Below are 16,522 nucleotides of genomic sequence, written 5' to 3'. Positions count from 1 at the left end.
TTTCAAATGAGACCAAGATGTCCCCCTTCTATCGCGTTGTTCTCGAGCTACCGGCGGTCAAATTGTACCTGTTTTTTTTTGCTTTTTTCGGAGAAAGCATCTCCGTTTAGATACTTCAAATCAATACCCCGAAATAAATAGGGCGTATTTTGCGACAATATTTTGAGAAAAGATGTGAAAATATCTGTAGATATTAAAAAACATAATTTCAAAAATGTGATTTTTTTGTCATTTTTTTTGTTTCAAGGAGCCGTGTCTCCCCTTAAGGAATGCTTAGGTGTACCTCAAGCTTTTATTCGTGTGTTTAGCTTGTACCTCGTTTGCCGGCCTGGTAAGCACGCACCGCTGGACTGTTTTTATTGTATGCTCGACAGTTACATTTTGCGTACAATTTTGGGGATCAGTTAGTGATGGAGCTGAGTGGCATGGTTTCGGTTTCGATCGAACAGCCGTTGTCTCCGCCTGCGCCACGAAGCACGCGGTGCAACTGCAAGCCTGCCGAAGTTGGCCTCACATGCATGCGAACATGATTGAGTGACAGAGGCACCAGCTGAGCCGCTTGCAATTCATTGTTTTACGTTTGCTTACTTTTGACGAAAATCTGGCACGTTGTGAACCAGTAAAATGGTGGCAAGCGGTTTTTCGGAATTGCTCGGCAATGCCTATAGCACTGTACACTTGCTGGATATCTCAGCAGTAAAAGCACAAGCAACGAGTTCCATCACAATACGTCGCATCAGAACACAAAACAACACAAAGTGCCCTTTGTTTGTACAGCACTTAAAACAAATATTTTTATTTTTCTAAGAATATCTGCTCCAAAAGCCACTTTTGCAGCTCCGAAGCACTGTCTTGGCTGCTCCAAAACACTGTTTTGGTTGCTCCAAAGGCCACATTTGCTGCTCCAAAACACGGTTTTGGTTGCTCCGAAACGTGCGCCAAAATAGTTCAGGCCAATCACATCACTGCGAAAGGACAAAACATGACCTTGGGCTTGGAAACAAGCCTAGACTATGTTTCTGGGTGACTACCAAGGTCACCTGGACACCGAGTCTAGGTTGTTCTCCAAAGTGTTCCCTTTGAAGTTCCGAATGCTAGGAGTATGTCTCACGCATTTGCTCTCATTGTTCGGCAGGGTGTGAAGCGACCGTGCCTGCCCACGATAGCCCACGAAGCCCTAGTGGAAGCAGAGACGCCCCCTATGGGGAGCAGATTACTCTACGACTACAGCAGCGTCTATCCCCCTCCATGGTAAGTGATCAGTTTTCTTTTTTAACTCTAGGCTGGCCATAATTATGAAGAAGGCTCTAGTTTCTTGCAAAACCTTGATAAACGAGTTTCACTTTTGTTCACTTCCTAGCAGTGTGGAGGAAGTGCAAAAAAAGTATGACAGTTGTTATTAGGTTTTGCGGCGCAAGAACAATTGAGCCTGAGCGGATGGAGAAAGGGCGTGTTCCGAGTGCTCCCTTACCCGCAGGGAGGTTCCCCCGTGCAAGCGTCCCCACCTGGGGGCGGCCCCCCGAAGGCCCAATGCCGGGGACGTGTGCGGGCCGTACTCGTCGCAGCCTTACCGGCGCGTGGAGGGGGAGCCCCCCTGCGAGCCCCAGCAGTCGGCCCCCCCGGCCCCCGGCGGGAGCAGGGACCCCTACGAGTTTCACGAGGATTGCGACGACGATGCGGCGGGCCCCGCTTCCACGGCCGCCCGGGCCGCACTGCAGGGGACCCCGGGGCAGCCCGCCCTGCTCGTGCCCAAGGTGCGTCGTCTGTCGTTTTCATTCGGTTGGCTTCTTCAGGCCTGTCCGAGGAAGTTTACCTGTCTATTCACGCGGCACATCTCTTCGGAGAAAACGGAGTGCGTCGTAGAGTTGTAAGGAGGAAAAGCCACGAGGAAGAGGAGGAGGAGGTGGTTCAGAAAATCGGAGGCAGCTTTCACGAGACAGAGTCACGTGTCGTTGAGTCAGCGGTCTTTCTTTTTGTGAAAGTGTTTGTGACCTTCGCGGGCTCGTCAGTAAAGAGAAAAGTGAGACAGTCCCAGTTCGGTGCCACTGGCCTTAATCGTTCCCTGAATGGAGAAATCGCTTTGAAAGGACAGTGGATATTCCGCAAGCTGGTTGCAGAATGACCACGACATATTGCAGGATCGAGGGATTAGCGGACATCCGTGTCGTGGCTGACGTCGCCTCAAAACTTAACGTTTAATCCCCTCGGTCAAGAAAAGCTCTGGCATGTGAATATACCGTAAGGGGAGTGTTCTCAAACCTTTGGATCTCGAGGAACTCTCGTCTCCCTCGAATGGCAGCTGAGAGACCCCTCCCAATCTTGGCATTTCTGTAATAAAGCAGTGCTGGGGCCCATAGGCCTCGTAAACAGTAAAGCACATGCTAGGAAGCATTTGGCACATCTTAGCATCAATGGGTGGCTCAGATTAGCCGATGCAGGGCTTGAGCTGGGAAAACCCCGGAGTAGAGATGCTCGAAGAACCTAGGCAGGTTCTCTGGGGAACCTCCGAGCTCCTAGGAAACCAGTTCGAGAGCCCCTGCACTAAGGGACTGCCGTGGGGACGTCGAGGTATTGTAACCGTCTGTACTCCGTTTCATGTTACGGTGGACCGCAGCGTTCGCTACAACCCGTCGAACGAAGCACATGGCTAAGTGCCCCGCACGTCATCGCGCCCCTCTCGAAGATCACATGATACTTACGTGACATTGCATTGGCCTCGACGTCTCTTGGCACCCTCTGCAGTCGGTCGTAGGGCAAAACGGAGTAGTCTCCCAAAGTCATTGGCGGACTTTGCCGGCGAGTCGGCCGTTTAATCCACGGCCCCCGTTTCTCGTCCCCAGGAGGAAGACAAGGAAGGCGTGCCCATGGACACGTGCGGCCAGGAACTCGGCTCTGCCGCCACCCCCAACTCCGGCACGGGAGGCTCCGCCACCCCGGTGCCGGACTGCGGCGCGGTGCTGCCCGGCTCCAAGGAGGGCTCGAAGGAGGGGGCCCCCAGGGGGGGCTCCCTGGCAGGCTCGGCCACGCCGGGCTCGACGGGCGACCTCCCGGGGGTGGGCTCGCCCCCGACGCCGCGCCACCCTGGTTTCACGAGGGTGGAGGACCTCAAGGTGACCGACTGTGATCTGGAGAACATCTTCGACACGTCCTCCTCGGACGAGAGCAGCGACGACCCCGTAAGCGGCCTCCCTCGCTTCCCTAATCGACACGGCATTGGGTGTTTCTGCAAGCGGCTTGGAATGCGTGACATCGGTAAATCTCCAGGCTCGTTCGCCTATGGCAGCCTAGAAAACGTAAAAGGGAGGCCCGGCACGTCTACTTTGCCAATCCAGCCAGTCGCAGCAACTGACAGAAGGTGGCCAGTGATTGAAGATGCAGTAATAGCTGAGGATGAAAAACGCGAGCTATACCGGTTTTTTTTTTGTGCACATAAGCATCGTGCTCAGTAAGCTTTCATGGCTTTTTGTTTTGTAACCACGTGTTGTCTTTATCGGCCTTTTGGCTAGTTTCCTTCTATAAATTGCAACTGCAGTAATAGCTCGTTAACTTGAATATCAAGGGGGTGTTGAAATAAACAGGGTGGGGTTTCTGCGGTGCTTCGCTCGGGCTATAGCAAAATATTATCACATTTCTATGTTTCTTTTATGAAGGCCATATTCGGCCGATTAAATTGAAACGGCTCTTGTTTCCTCGCTTGGCCCTCGGTCGTTGCAGAACGAACCCTCGCTTCTCTGTCGCTGGCCAAATGCTGCTCTCTTTTTCGGCGTCTCATTAGCACGACGAACACGCTGTGCCTCGATGGGCCGCCGCTCTTGTCGACCAGTGTCCTATCAGTCTGCTCCTTTCTCCTTCGAGGCAATGTAAACAAACACTTTCGGCGAGCATATGACTTCGATCATAGACCTTTTCCGAATGTGTGCCCTCTGTTGGAAGCTATGAAATCTCTTCATGGTTGTGGACACGAGAGTGAGCTCCTTGCGTTTGATCGCACCTTGGTGGCATGAGCCCTCGTGTGGCAGGAGCAAAGGTCGATGTTACACGCTCGCGCTTGGGCGCAATCGTTGTGCGTCATGCTCGCAATCTCAATCTCGGGGTCATGGGTTCGATTCCCTCTGGGAGATGTCCGGAATTTCACTATTTCTTTTCAATTTATCCGCTTATCAATCTCCCACACTGCGCTTTCGTTTCATGCTACAAATTCAAGTTTTCCTTTGGGGGCTGTCTAAGGGAATGCTATCGCATTGAAAAGGGAAAGTAAAACAAAAAGGGGCCACATTCGGCGTTGGAGAGACCAAGGAATGGCCGGAACTGCCGCCTTTTATTAGTCAAAAAGACCCCGCGAGAGGTGAGGCGTGCGATGTGAAATCCACCAATAATCTGCGATTAGGGTTGTGTGAATAGTAGATTTTGATTTCAAATCGAGTTCTAAGCAAATGGTGATTTTGGCCGAATATTTTCTAATCGAATATCGAAAACTTGCTGTTCAAAAATCTTGGCCGCAAAGTGGCATGCAAGATAATTATTGCAGACGCGCAATTATTAAGTGGGCTGATTTGTGAGAATGAGACCCTAATTAATTCATGTATGGCTTATTTATTGGAATACAAGGCGCCAAGATTGCCAAAGATGGCGCAGACATTGTGGAGCTCATTGATCGGTTTCTTTTGCCTGTTTTTAAACAAAGTTGATGAAATGACGATGAATATATTTCAGAGTTCCCGCCATAATGTTTGTACCATTTCGCCGAACGTGTGAGTTTATTTTTGATTTTAGAAATCATTCCTTAGGGATTTTTAAACAGTAAACAAACACGCGACTCGAGGTCGCCAACACTTCGGAAAGCACGAATATTACAACTGCTCTGGAAGCAAATATCGAATAGCGCAATATTCGAAGCTACTATTCGAAAATTCAAATATTTGCACAACAGTATCTGCGATGCAAAGGGCCGTGCGTGGCTGACGGGGCAGTGAACTCGACAGTCGCGAGTTAGCCCGTGCCCACCACCTTGACAGTGAGCCCTTTCGTGGGCCTCGTCTGCATCGTCTCCACTTCCCGCCTTCTCAGTTCCAGGCGCCATCCACGCCCAGTTCGACCAAGCCGGCTGGTGCGAGCGACGAACCCCCGGGCAAGTCTAAGAACAGCACCACTGCTGGAATTCTGGGTGAGTGCCATTCACCACTGCATTGGTGGTCGTGGCCGTCCATTCTACGGGCTTGGAAAGTGCAGATGGGAGGCGTTGGTTACAATGACGTTTGACCTTAGATGGTTGCTTGTGGCTATCAGTATTTTGAACCGAAAAGAACTACGCCCAGAGACTGATGCACCATAGCTGTGGGTAGTTTTTCTCGGTTTGAGTTAATAATTATTATCAACCCGCTCTTCGAAGTCTTTGGCAGCTTTCCAGAATGGAGCACCACAAAAAATAAAGTATACGAGCTAAGAGGCAGGTGGGAATCAAATCGTAGAGGGAAAACTGCAAGACCGTTTCTTAGCTTGCAGGTTTCATTTTCTATTACATACTCTGCTCGGCGTACGAATTGTCACGAAGGACAGCCGACGAGGCAGAGATAAACTGAAATGGCTAGATGCGGCAAACTTATGCCGAAACAAAATAGCGACGTGCACTTCATTAGGCGGTTTTGGAAAAGCATGCGCTAGAGTTTTGCGTACGCAAAGTATAGCGTCGTTGCCACTGCGCATGCGCCGAACCGAACGCTAACCATGTTTTGCGCTTTGCGTGCGCTAATTCAGCATACACAATTTTTTGGAAATCGCGTGCATACGCAAGTAGTCTTTGTGGTCTCCCGAGGAGGATTCGTGATAAGAAACTGGCTAGAGCCAAGACAAGCACAGTTAAAAAACAGCGACTCCCAGAATCCCAGGACTGTGGCCGCGGCCGCATCGGCAGCGTAGTGAGCGCGACATTGGCGGCATCGTTGCAACTGCAATTTTCAACACAGGACGACATTGCCCTCAGTTTGGAAGACCCAGTAAGGTGGGCAACAATTGTCGACAACTTGATGCTTGCGACACACAAACATTTTTCGGTGAAGGTATGGTGTGCGAAGGTCAGTACACAAGACCTCTCTTGTTGAGGCAATGCAAGCGGACATGAGCGGTCAATTGCTTGCGTCGCGTTCTCACGTTTAAACAAATCTAAAATGTTACTCTTGACCAGAAAACTTTTTTTCTCAAGTTACAGCGTTTCGTGCGCGATATAAAAGCTCGAGGTACACCTAAGCATTCTTTATGAGTTGTGAATGCGAAAACATGCAAGCCGCTCGTCTGCTCCCTTTGTCGTCTGCTGCGTACTAGCGCGGACGCGCTTCGGGATCTCGAGGCCATGGCGCAGCGGCCAATGGGAGCCCCGGCAACGCGCGAAAGCCAGTGGAACCGACGGCGAATCGCTCCTATTGGGATTGCAGAAACCAAGAGCCGTTTTTGCGCTTCAAACTGACGACAGCAACTCGCTCCATGAGACAGTTAATGCTCTCGCATTAAAAACTGTGACTATCTTGGTGGCGTAGCAAGCGCGAGAGGCTTGGGCTTTGCATCGCGGCGGAAAGACGCTGTTTTAAAACCCTCTTGCGTAGCGTGCGCCAGTGCTAAATTTAGTGCTGGCATGCTTTAAAATATCCATATTATATCATATTGTGAACATTCTAGACGAGAATGAGTGCCAAGTGTCGAATTTTAACCGGAACGTTCCAGAGGGGTAACACAATGTAAAATAAAAACTGAGGTGCTGGGGGTTCGAACCTCATGCTTCAACGTGAATGCCACATTTTCCGCTAAATGCTTCCCTACATTATCTGACAACGACCTTCATACCGGGGCAGGTGCGGCCGAGCTGACGCGCATGTTCCCGACCCCGCCGTCCCTGGAGCACAATGCGGCCCCGTCCCCGTCGGGGCCTGTGGGGGTGCCCGACCTGCTGATGGGGGACGGCTCGGACCCCTTTTTCACCAAGGGGATGGACGCATACTGCAACTACGGCAGCCCCGGGTTCGAGGCAGTCAGGGTGCGTACACTACGCGCTCTTAGATTCTTGACCTCGAAAGAAGCGCAATTGTCGTTTATCGCCCTCTCGAAGTGGCTCCCCGAGACTTTTGGGGCCGGTTAATTTGTACAATGCCAAGTCAACACTAAGAGCGGCGCCGATGCAGGGCTGTATCAATGATATGTCGCAAAGTCAGCACTGCACCGGCCAGGTCGGAAGGTGGTATTGTGACGTTAGCCACGCTGCGACGGCTTAGTATGTTCGCAAAACCCTCGCAGCGTGCCCTTTGGCAGTTTCCTTACTGCGCCTGCGAAAAGAGGAGCTCGAAGAGGCCCAAGAAGTGTTATGCATTTAGGACACCTTTAAAAATGCCAAAGAGACGGTCAAACTATTTTTTTTTCCGAGCCTATCGAAACTAGAGGTTGGCCGGGCGGTCAGTGTCTAAAAACAAACTGACGGTACGAGCGCTATGCTTGTACCGTCAGTTCGCGCTATTTATTTAAAAAATGCATGTCCAACTAGCTCACCTTAATATTTTGGACTGTGTCTCTCTCTCTTTCCAGGACTGGTCGTACGTGTTCAAGCCCCCGATGGTGCACCAGTTCCTGAGCTCTCCCCGGTACGCCCCGCTGGGGCAGCTGCCCAGCGCCGCCCTCCCGCCCCTGCCCGCCCTGGAGTGCGCCTACAAGCCCAGCTGGCAGCGGGACGGCGGCGCGGGGAGCCAGGCGCCACAGGGATCCCCGGCCGGCGCGCCCCTGCAGGGCCAGCGCCACCTTCCCCACTACCACCCGGCGGTGCACCACCCACCGACTCCCGCGGGGCCGTCCCCCGTGGGCCCCATGTCCTCCCAGCAGCACATGATGCCCCAGGAGGCCTTCCTCCGCATGGGGGGTCACGTGATGGCGGGGGCCGGGCTCCACCCCAGCCTCCTCGACAGGCACCCTAGGTGAGCAGTTGCCGCCGACACGCCAGAGTTGATAGAGCCTCCTGCAAGGGCGGCGGTTGCTTCCCACCAGACCCTGGAGGATCGAAATGGGACGCCATTGCACTATTCTGCTTCGGAGGCAGATCATATAAGGTTGCTCCGGGCACATTTGCTCTTTCTTGGGCATGTTGTTTGGTGGTGTACCCTTGTCTAAATGTTTTGAGTGGCAAGAAGCACTTGCAGTCGTACATCAGGGTGTCTAGCGACCGGGAAAACCAGGAATTGTCAGGGAGATGTTAATTACCGCGAAAAATAGGGCAATTGTGAGGGATATTGTCAAAAAGCAAGCCCAGTCAGGGAAACTGAGCCAGAGACGCCATTGAGGGCCCTGAGCAAAGACTCGAGGACTTGGGGGCTGAAAAATATCAATACGTCCTGCTTAGAGCTGAGCACGGGCTCTGCTCACCCAATGTAGAGTGTGCTACCCGATGCAAAGGGAACAGCCGACAAATTTAGTCCAAGCCTTGGATTGGATTGAGGGCACGACACTAGGCTTGATCCAGTTGGAGCTACTAGATTTAGTAACAAATGGGAAAGCCGCAGATTCCATCTAATCCAAGCATGAAGCCGAAAGTATCGGAAAGCGTGCATCTGGCGGCCATGCGCCATGCCATTCAGTTATTGACGTGTGGTTGAGCAACGTGTTTTCATTGTGTTTCTGGAAGTGGCCTCTTCACTGACGATGTCAACGGCAAGAAAGTGCTCATTTAATCTGGACTGGACAAACCGGAATATTTCGGAATATGCAAGTTAGATTAAGCCCGTGCAAAATGATGCTCACAGTGCTCAATGCTCAGTGCCTTGAGTTGTAATGGTCTTATATATTTAACTGCCTTCACAGTGGTCAGGGAATTTCACCTGAAATTGTTGTGGTAAAACCCGGAAAAGTCGGGGAATTTCAAAATAATAATTTGCTAGACACCCTCCGTGTGCTCTTGTCGTCGAAGCGTTAAAAATGGAGGAAGTGCCGTTTCACTGCTTTCTAAAAGTGGTTTTCATAAGCAGGAAAGGGTTCCTACTGTAAAGATGTTTGGTCATTGCACCTCTATTATGGTGCCTTGAACCAAGTGGTGTGTTCATCGCGCCCCAAAAAGTGGTCTCTCGATTTTCGTCCGGTGACGTCGGAGAAGTGTCGTGCTGCCGCCAGGTTGCGATCCTGGCGGCGTCCCAACAGCTGTGGTCTATGTGGCAGACGCCTGTCCCGCTGCAGGTCTCTCTCCCCTGTGGCAGTCCACAGAAGCTTCGGTAGCCCGGAGTTGGGACGCCGTGACTGCAGCGACACTCGCGTTTAGTTGTGCTACTTGCAGCCTTCCGTTAGCATTTCTAGAGCCAACCACTAGGATCGCGGCATGCAACAGCATGACACTCCGGCTTCACTGACGTCATTTGTTGCCACTTTGGGACCACTTTTGATGTGTGGGCAGCATAGGACGCTAAACACACCAGTTGAAGACGTGCTTTAGGCACCACACCTCTATGTATGTTTTGTCTGCCAAGCAGTGGCCGCACTAAAAATTCCTCGAAACATTCTTTTTTGACGGTGTCAGGAGCGCAGCATTTGGTGAAACCCGGGGTGCCGTTCGAGCGAATAAATAGTCTGCAGTTTCCGGGTCGGTGTCCCGCGTCTCACGAACATGCCTCGATTGCAGTCACCACCAGCCTGGCATGGACGAGCGGGTTCCCTACCCGGGCATGCTGGACCACCCGTCCCAGCTGGGGCCCATGGGGGGCCCCCCGATGATGGGCGGCTACGAGCTGGGGCCCTACGCGGCCAACGGGCCCCTGGGCCCCCTGGGGGCGGCGGCCTACATGGGCCCCCACGGGGGCCGCCACCTGGCCCTGCCCCACCAGGGGATGCACCCGCTGCACGGCCAGCAACAGGCCCTGGGGCCAGCGGAGGGCGGAGGGGCTGTCCTCCCTGAAGCGGACTCCCTCCTGGTGAACCTGCTCCTGTCGGACTCGCTGCTCGAGCTCTTCCGGGACCACAACTTCTCCAGCTGCACCCTCTGCGTCTGCAACATGAACATCAAGGTGGGGCCGCTAGGAGCCGAAAACGCATCTTCTACGCGCGCACCTTTTGGGGAAGCGGGACGAAAACTCTGGAGTGTTCTGGCTTTGCTCGTTCTGTGGTGGCGCTGTGTGCGGGTGTTTGTGGTAATGCATTCCGACAAAACGCGTTTCTGACGAGTGCCGATAGGCATCGTTGCGCGAGACACATGCCGCGAGCAAGAGCTATGTTACCATTTGTTTCCGAGTGCACTTATTTTAGTGCTGCGCCGCCATTCGCTTCCTAGGACCGCAAGGGGCACGGGCCTTGTGCTCTTGCGCATTTTGTGCTACTTTTGAAACAAAGACATCAAGGGCTTCAGCTAGCGGCAGTGTGGTACGACAGAGCTGTTGCAAAACGTGCAGGCAGAGTCCTCTGCGGTGCCAAAAGGGGTTCTGGCAACTGGCTGCATACACCAAAGCGCGGCTAGGACATTGAATTGCCGCGCCAGCGCTGCTGTTGGCGTAGCACGTGCGCAGACACTTCACTTCTGGCAAACCTGGTTTCTGCTCATGCGCAGTGCCCACACCTGGTGTGGGCAAACTGGGCCGTGTTTGTAAGCAATGTTTTGGTGTATAGAACAGTTTGTAGCGGACAACGGAGGCGAGGACAACTACCAAAAGATGTTAGGAGAAAGGGCTTTCGCTTTTTCTGAAGTACCACACGGTAGATGCTGTGGGAACAAGAAGAGGTGTACCTTTATATCCTGAGAGATGCCCCCACCTCTCAAAGATAACCCGCCTCTATTTGTGACAGGATTTGCTATTTTTTCAAAAACAAAAAGTTCCTGGTCAATGAAGACCTCTGCAAAAGTGCTGTTACTCAGCCGCGGCAGGAAAAAAGCAAACATTGCTGACTAGGAAGGACAGTTGTCTGTGGTACATCGCCCCACTCTGCGATCCCAACTTTTGTGGGTCACAAAATCTGAAACTAGAATTTTTTCAACTTTTTTTTTTATCACGCATTGCAAGCTAGCTAACTCATCATTTTCTCCCGATCTGCTTTCAATTTAAAGGTGGCCATCTCAAGATATTCCGGTAGCATCCCAGAATGGGACGATGGCGGAGATGCGATCACCTGAAGACGGCCAGCGGGCAAATGACGTTTATTGAGTGTATGCAAGGTCCCGGCTTGCGGAAAGCTGTAGAGAGGGGAACTTAGAAAGACGGGTGGAACACAACACTACCTGTTGCAAATCTTGGTGAACGGTCCGTCGTCTTTGCCTGCCTTGTGCCCAGGGTGCGGACGTGGGCGTGTACCTGCCGGCATCGCTGGTTCCCACGGCGAGCGAGGAGCCCCAGTACAAGTGCACATGCGGCTTCTCGGCGGTGGTGAACCGGCATCACTCGCACCGGACGGGGCTCTTCTACCAGGACGAGCAGGACGTGACGGGCATCCCCTACGAGGCCACCCCGGGGCCGCACAGGGCCCAGGTTGGGCCCGGAGGGGGGCCGCAGCTACCTCACAGGGGTCCGGGAGGACCCCTGGCAAACGGCTCTTTACAGCTGCCCAAGGTGCGTGGCAGCATTGGGGAGAGAACTCGCTTTTCGTCGGGCTGCAATGGTCTGTGTTCCCTTAATCCCCTTGAGGAAAAACATGTGCGGAGGGAGAGCACTCGATCTCTAGGTTCGTCAGAACGTGTCCGTGCACATCGGGTATTTTATTAAGAAAATGTGACATTGTAGCTATTGTGCGTTGAAAATATAAGAAACAGAACATAGGCTCTTCATCTAGCCTATGCTATACGCTAATGACGTTGGTGCTGCATATGCATGAAGAAAGCAGGGGTGGTCCAGCTGCGCCAATTGCGCCATTTTGATAAATTTTCCTTTACCTGCGCTTTGCTGCGCCTAAAGACACAAATTGCGCCAAACTGCGCCAAACCGCGCCAAACTGCGCCAAAAAGGGCTAGTCGGTCCGTGAACGAATCCTTTTTTGGAAGAATGGCGTTTTCGGCTGGCAACCCGGGGGAGTTTTATTTTCTAGGCTAGGTGGTGCTAGAGCACTATAGAGCTATATAGTGCTCTAGGTGGTGCAAGCAGGTGCAAGCTGCCGCCCGATGATAAAGGGTAGAGCCGTTACCATAGCCATCACAATCTAATTCAGGTTTCCGGCCCAGTGGCATTATTGCGCATTATTGTTTTGTTGTGACCGTTTTGATATGCGGCATTGTGGCTGTTCATTTCTGCATCGCCACTACTAAGTCCTCTTAAAGAGGAGCCAACGTGAGTAGGTTTTTTTTTCTGCATGCGTGTTTTAAGTTACAGACCCCATGGTAGAAATTTGTTCGGACGCTCGTTCACCGGCAGACCAGCAACATCAATACCGAATGTGGTACTCTTTTCGATCGCGTGGTCGTTGCTTGATTTCCTTGTTGCAAATTGTTGCGTGTTCCTTTTCATGTCAAATGCCGTAAACGATTGGTCACCCCTTGGTTGTCATACTGTCGCACTGCGTGCGAACTCAGAATAGAGCTTACAAACATGTTTAATAAATCGCTATAGTTTCGGACTTTCGGCAGCCGTAATATATATATAATAATAAAGACATGGCACAGAACTGTTCTATGTTCATGCTGCTCCAAAATGTTTAGTTTTCCTGATACCAAGGTGCTCCAAAACGAGCTTTTCCCTGCTCCAAAAGGGGAGTTTATGTGATACGAATTGCTCCAAAATTGGGTTTTTCTTGCTCCAAAAATTGCTCCAAAACCTAAAATGGCTGGACCACCACTGAAAAAGCCCAGATGTAATGTGTGAGGGGTCTAGGGAGCTTGAGAGCACAATGGAAGGGTAGGGAGCAGTCTAGAGAAAAAGGGATAGGGAATGAGGGGAAAGAACCAGGGAGAGAGGGCGGTGAGGATTTGCAGACAGTGGGATGTGCACGGAGGCAACCGTTGGGGCTGGGACAATAAAGAGGGGAGTTAAGCCTATGACTTGTCTGGAGTGTGATTGGGAAACCTAACAAAGGAATTACGGATACAGTCAATATATTTACGATTTCCGTTGACTTCGTAAAAACCGCGTTTGATCGTAATAACTATTATTCTTACTTTGCATAGGTGGCTTCACTTTTACGCGAGGATAGTGAAGGAAAGCTCTTGTTAACAGTCGCAAAAACAATTTAGCCGTACGAGTATGCTTGGTTCAGTTAGAAGGAACCCAGCGCTTCCCGACGTTAGAGGCAAATGGGCTTTGGTCTTTCCACCCAAGACCAGTTCGGAGTGGCACCACCTTCTTCCCCCCTTTATTGCCTCAGAGTAAGACATCTCAGCTGTTCTGTTGCAAGTGTTACTTTCGTGGTCCTCATCTTTTCTAGCCGTTGTTCCTATCACATTAACTCCCTTCTAATCCTGCACTTTGTTGACTTTTCATATTTAGCTATTTGAACGTGCATACATTTAATTATGCATTGCCACCTCATAGCCCCGTCCCCTCCATAATTCCTTCGGGCCCCGAGGGCATAGAAACGGGCAGGAGAATGAAGAGTTTCTTTGCTCGCAGGTGCACGAGGAGGGCCTGCTGGAGTACGTACAGAGCCAGTGCCTGGGCATGGCCCTGTCGCCCTGCTCGGTGCTGCACAAGACCCTGCAGCTGGGGGCGGAGCGGCAGCACGACTTGGGCGCGAGCCCCATAGTGACGGGCCTCCTGCAGGTGCCCCCGCAGCTCAGGGGCCAGGGGCAGAGCTCCCTGCTGCAGCGGCAGAACCTGCACCACCGGCAGGGGCCCCTGGCACTGCTGCCGGCCCTGGACGGATGCGAGGTGACCCTGGGGGCCCTGGAGGCGGCGGCCTCTCGGCCCCTGGACGAGCCCCTGGGGTCTCCCTGCCTGCACCGGTGGCCGTACCTGCACTGTGAGTCGGGCTGGCCGCAGCTTCCCTCGACCACTCGTTCTCTCTTGCAAAGGCGGATCTACACACGCGAGCTTGTAACAACCGCTTGACGCTGGAGAGCGTGGATTTAAGAGAGGGAGCAACTCAAACCTTAAAAAGCAACTGCAATTTAATGGTGGATGTCTCTCGCAGAAACAAATTGCAAGCGCTCGTGCGTTGCGTCGTCGCGTGGCGAGGAGGAAAGCGAGCAGAGAGGTGGGAATGCTTGTGGACGATCAGCGCTTTTGTCGCCTCCTCGCAGCTCGTATCGCAAGCGCGACCCATAAATCTTGTCGGAGCAGTTGAAAACACTCCGAAATCTAGGCACTCTGCGCCATCTGTCAGCTAGTTCGAGAACTGCGTAAAACTAGACCGAACGTGATGCGGTATTTGCGAGATCAAATTTACGCGCTAGTCCCGAGAAGCTTATGACAATGTCAAAAGAACCCCATGGCGAAAGAAAGTTGTAAAAATGATCCCTGCAGTTTGGAAGCGTTCTGAGCTACCTCATAGATGGCGCCAGTTCGTTCTCTCGACGGCTATGAGCTATTGCGACATGTTTGAAGACTCTCAAATATGTGAATCGGCCTTTACGTAAGTACATCCGAGGTAATTTCGCGGGTTGTATTTTGTGGTAATGCGGATAGAACGATGCCAGACGCGAGGGAGTCTTCAAACGTTGTGGGGCAAAACCTTTACTCTGGAGTGAGATTGCGTAGATTTTGGAATGGTGGCCCTTCTTCGTGCGCGAAAGTCGCCTACTGTTTTGTTTGCGGGGCTTCCGGGATCGGGAGTCAGGCGGATGCAAATTGAAAACGACGAAGAAATGCCCGCCGAAGCTGAAGTACAGATCTAGAACCTTCCATTGATGCGTCCTTTGAGCTGCAGCAAACTCGGCCCGTGGGTTTATTTTTTGGCCACTCGCGACGGACGGTGTAACGCGCGCTCCCCATTGACGAGCGTATTTATGGCAAACGTGAATAGTGAGAAAGATGCGTTAGCTAAATGGGGCGAGCTAGCAGCGGAAAAGAGTGCATTAAAATCGAACAGCTTATATACGTGGGCTGGACAGTGATGGGGCCGATCGTCGGCGAGGACGAGCAATCCCGCAAACAATCGCAGCGGGGCGTCTAAGTCGTTTGTGCGTGTCTGCCCTGGCGGCCAGGCCCCTGCCCGCCGAGCAGCCTGGTGTCGGTGGGGCTGCTGCGGGGCCTGCAGCCCCTCCTCCAGGACGCGGTGCACAAGAAGCGCAACCAGGGCCTCTGGGAAGTGACGTACCGGGTGGCGGGGCCCCTCACCTGGCGCCAGTTCCACCGGCTGGCCGGCAGGGGCACCGAGGACCAGTGCGAGCCCCAGCCCATCCCCTCGCTACTGGTCGGCTACGACCGGGACTGGCTGGCCCTGTCCCCCTTCGCCCTCAAGTACTGGGTGAGTGTCTGCACCCCTCTGTTGCCCAAGCCGTGCGGGAGTAAACCCCGTGCGTTCCTGCTCACCCATAGCCAGAGGAAGCTACGCGCTCGTCGGATCAATTTGCCGCCTCCCTTTCGTCGCCCGACCCCACCCTCTGAGCAGCGGATGGACGTACGACTGGTCCATTGAGCACATAGCTTCCACCACATTGTCAATTTAGTGGGGAATGGAATAGTATAATATAAACACCTTCCGTCAGCGTAGGCCACTCGTAACCACTTGTCTCTTTTTTCTAACCACCAGCCTACTTCTCGTGAATCTGATTGCGATCACGTACCAATTTTTAAATTCAGTCAGCCGGTTATTGGTGCACTTTCCGGAAAGGCTTACGAACTGCACGGTGCAGCGAGTTCTCTTCCCTGCGCGACGCTAGTGGCTCGCAGAAGGAGCACGGGGGCAGGGTGCAAAGAAACGTAAAGGGAGAAGGAAGTGGATTTCTCGTGCCTGTGTCACGCCACGACTTCCTCTATAATGGGCAACCGGCTCACCCGCACTGGCCCAGGCACGCTCCTTTTTGTTTTGCCCGTTTAGTATGTTATGTAGTTTGTGTAGTCGCCGCTGGCACTGCACGTGATCCTCACTCGGGTGACCTGGCTGGCCTGGTGACGCTTGTTAGCGGCTGTGCGCGCATGTTTTAAGGGCGAAGCTCCTTAGGGTCTAGCCTTGTCCGTCCAGCGTCCGTGCTCACATCGATTACCATCCCATCTGTCTTCTTAAAAAAAAGAAAAAATGTTTGCGTAGTCGACAGGATTCGAACCTGTGCAGGGAGACCCCAATGGATTTCTAGTCCATCGCCTTAAGCGCTCGGCCACGACTGCGGGACGAGCAGGGGGCTCTGAGATGTGGTAGTAACTCAAGAGCTGGGGATGTCATGGATGAAACGTTGCCTGTAGCCGCTCAACGTCTATACAGGAGAGGGCGCTGCGGCCAAATGCGTATATAATCGCTTTAAGGGGAAACACTGCTTCTTGAGCTTTTTTCTTTTTTTTTTATTTATGGTCCAATCCAAGTGACATTTATAGAGCATAATCATCTTCCCATTCTGATGACAAATATTTACTTTGTTTTAAAATAGCTTGGTTAGTTTTGATAAAATTAACTATTTTATTTGAACATTTTATGGGCAAGATTCCAAAAAATTATTAAGACA

General features: G+C 52.3%; 1 protein-coding gene across 2 annotated transcripts in view; it reads left to right on the top strand.

Annotated features, from left to right (window-relative positions):
• Nucleotides 1-16,522, top strand: part of LOC8039474 (mediator of RNA polymerase II transcription subunit 13) — a 150,827-nt gene that overhangs the window by 99,794 nt on the left and 34,511 nt on the right. For both annotated transcript variants that reach the window (XM_029994571.3, XM_040222401.3), the window contains 10 exons: nucleotides 1,136-1,251; nucleotides 1,478-1,754; nucleotides 2,841-3,176; nucleotides 5,068-5,164; nucleotides 6,843-7,024; nucleotides 7,567-7,949; nucleotides 9,638-10,019; nucleotides 11,274-11,549; nucleotides 13,536-13,884; nucleotides 15,068-15,330. In XM_029994571.3, coding sequence (XP_029850431.2) covers nucleotides 1,136-1,251; nucleotides 1,478-1,754; nucleotides 2,841-3,176; nucleotides 5,068-5,164; nucleotides 6,843-7,024; nucleotides 7,567-7,949; nucleotides 9,638-10,019; nucleotides 11,274-11,549; nucleotides 13,536-13,884; nucleotides 15,068-15,330 — 2,661 coding nt within the window. The remainder of the gene's footprint in view (nucleotides 1-1,135; nucleotides 1,252-1,477; nucleotides 1,755-2,840; nucleotides 3,177-5,067; nucleotides 5,165-6,842; nucleotides 7,025-7,566; nucleotides 7,950-9,637; nucleotides 10,020-11,273; nucleotides 11,550-13,535; nucleotides 13,885-15,067; nucleotides 15,331-16,522) is intronic.

This window comes from Ixodes scapularis, unplaced genomic scaffold (genome assembly GCF_016920785.2).
Source record: "Ixodes scapularis isolate PalLabHiFi unplaced genomic scaffold, ASM1692078v2 PGA_scaffold1__304_contigs__length_218370807, whole genome shotgun sequence".
NCBI lineage: Eukaryota > Metazoa > Arthropoda > Arachnida > Ixodida > Ixodidae > Ixodes > Ixodes scapularis.
The sequence above is the reverse complement of the archived record's forward strand: the minus strand, read 5'-3'. Positions and strand labels throughout refer to the sequence as shown.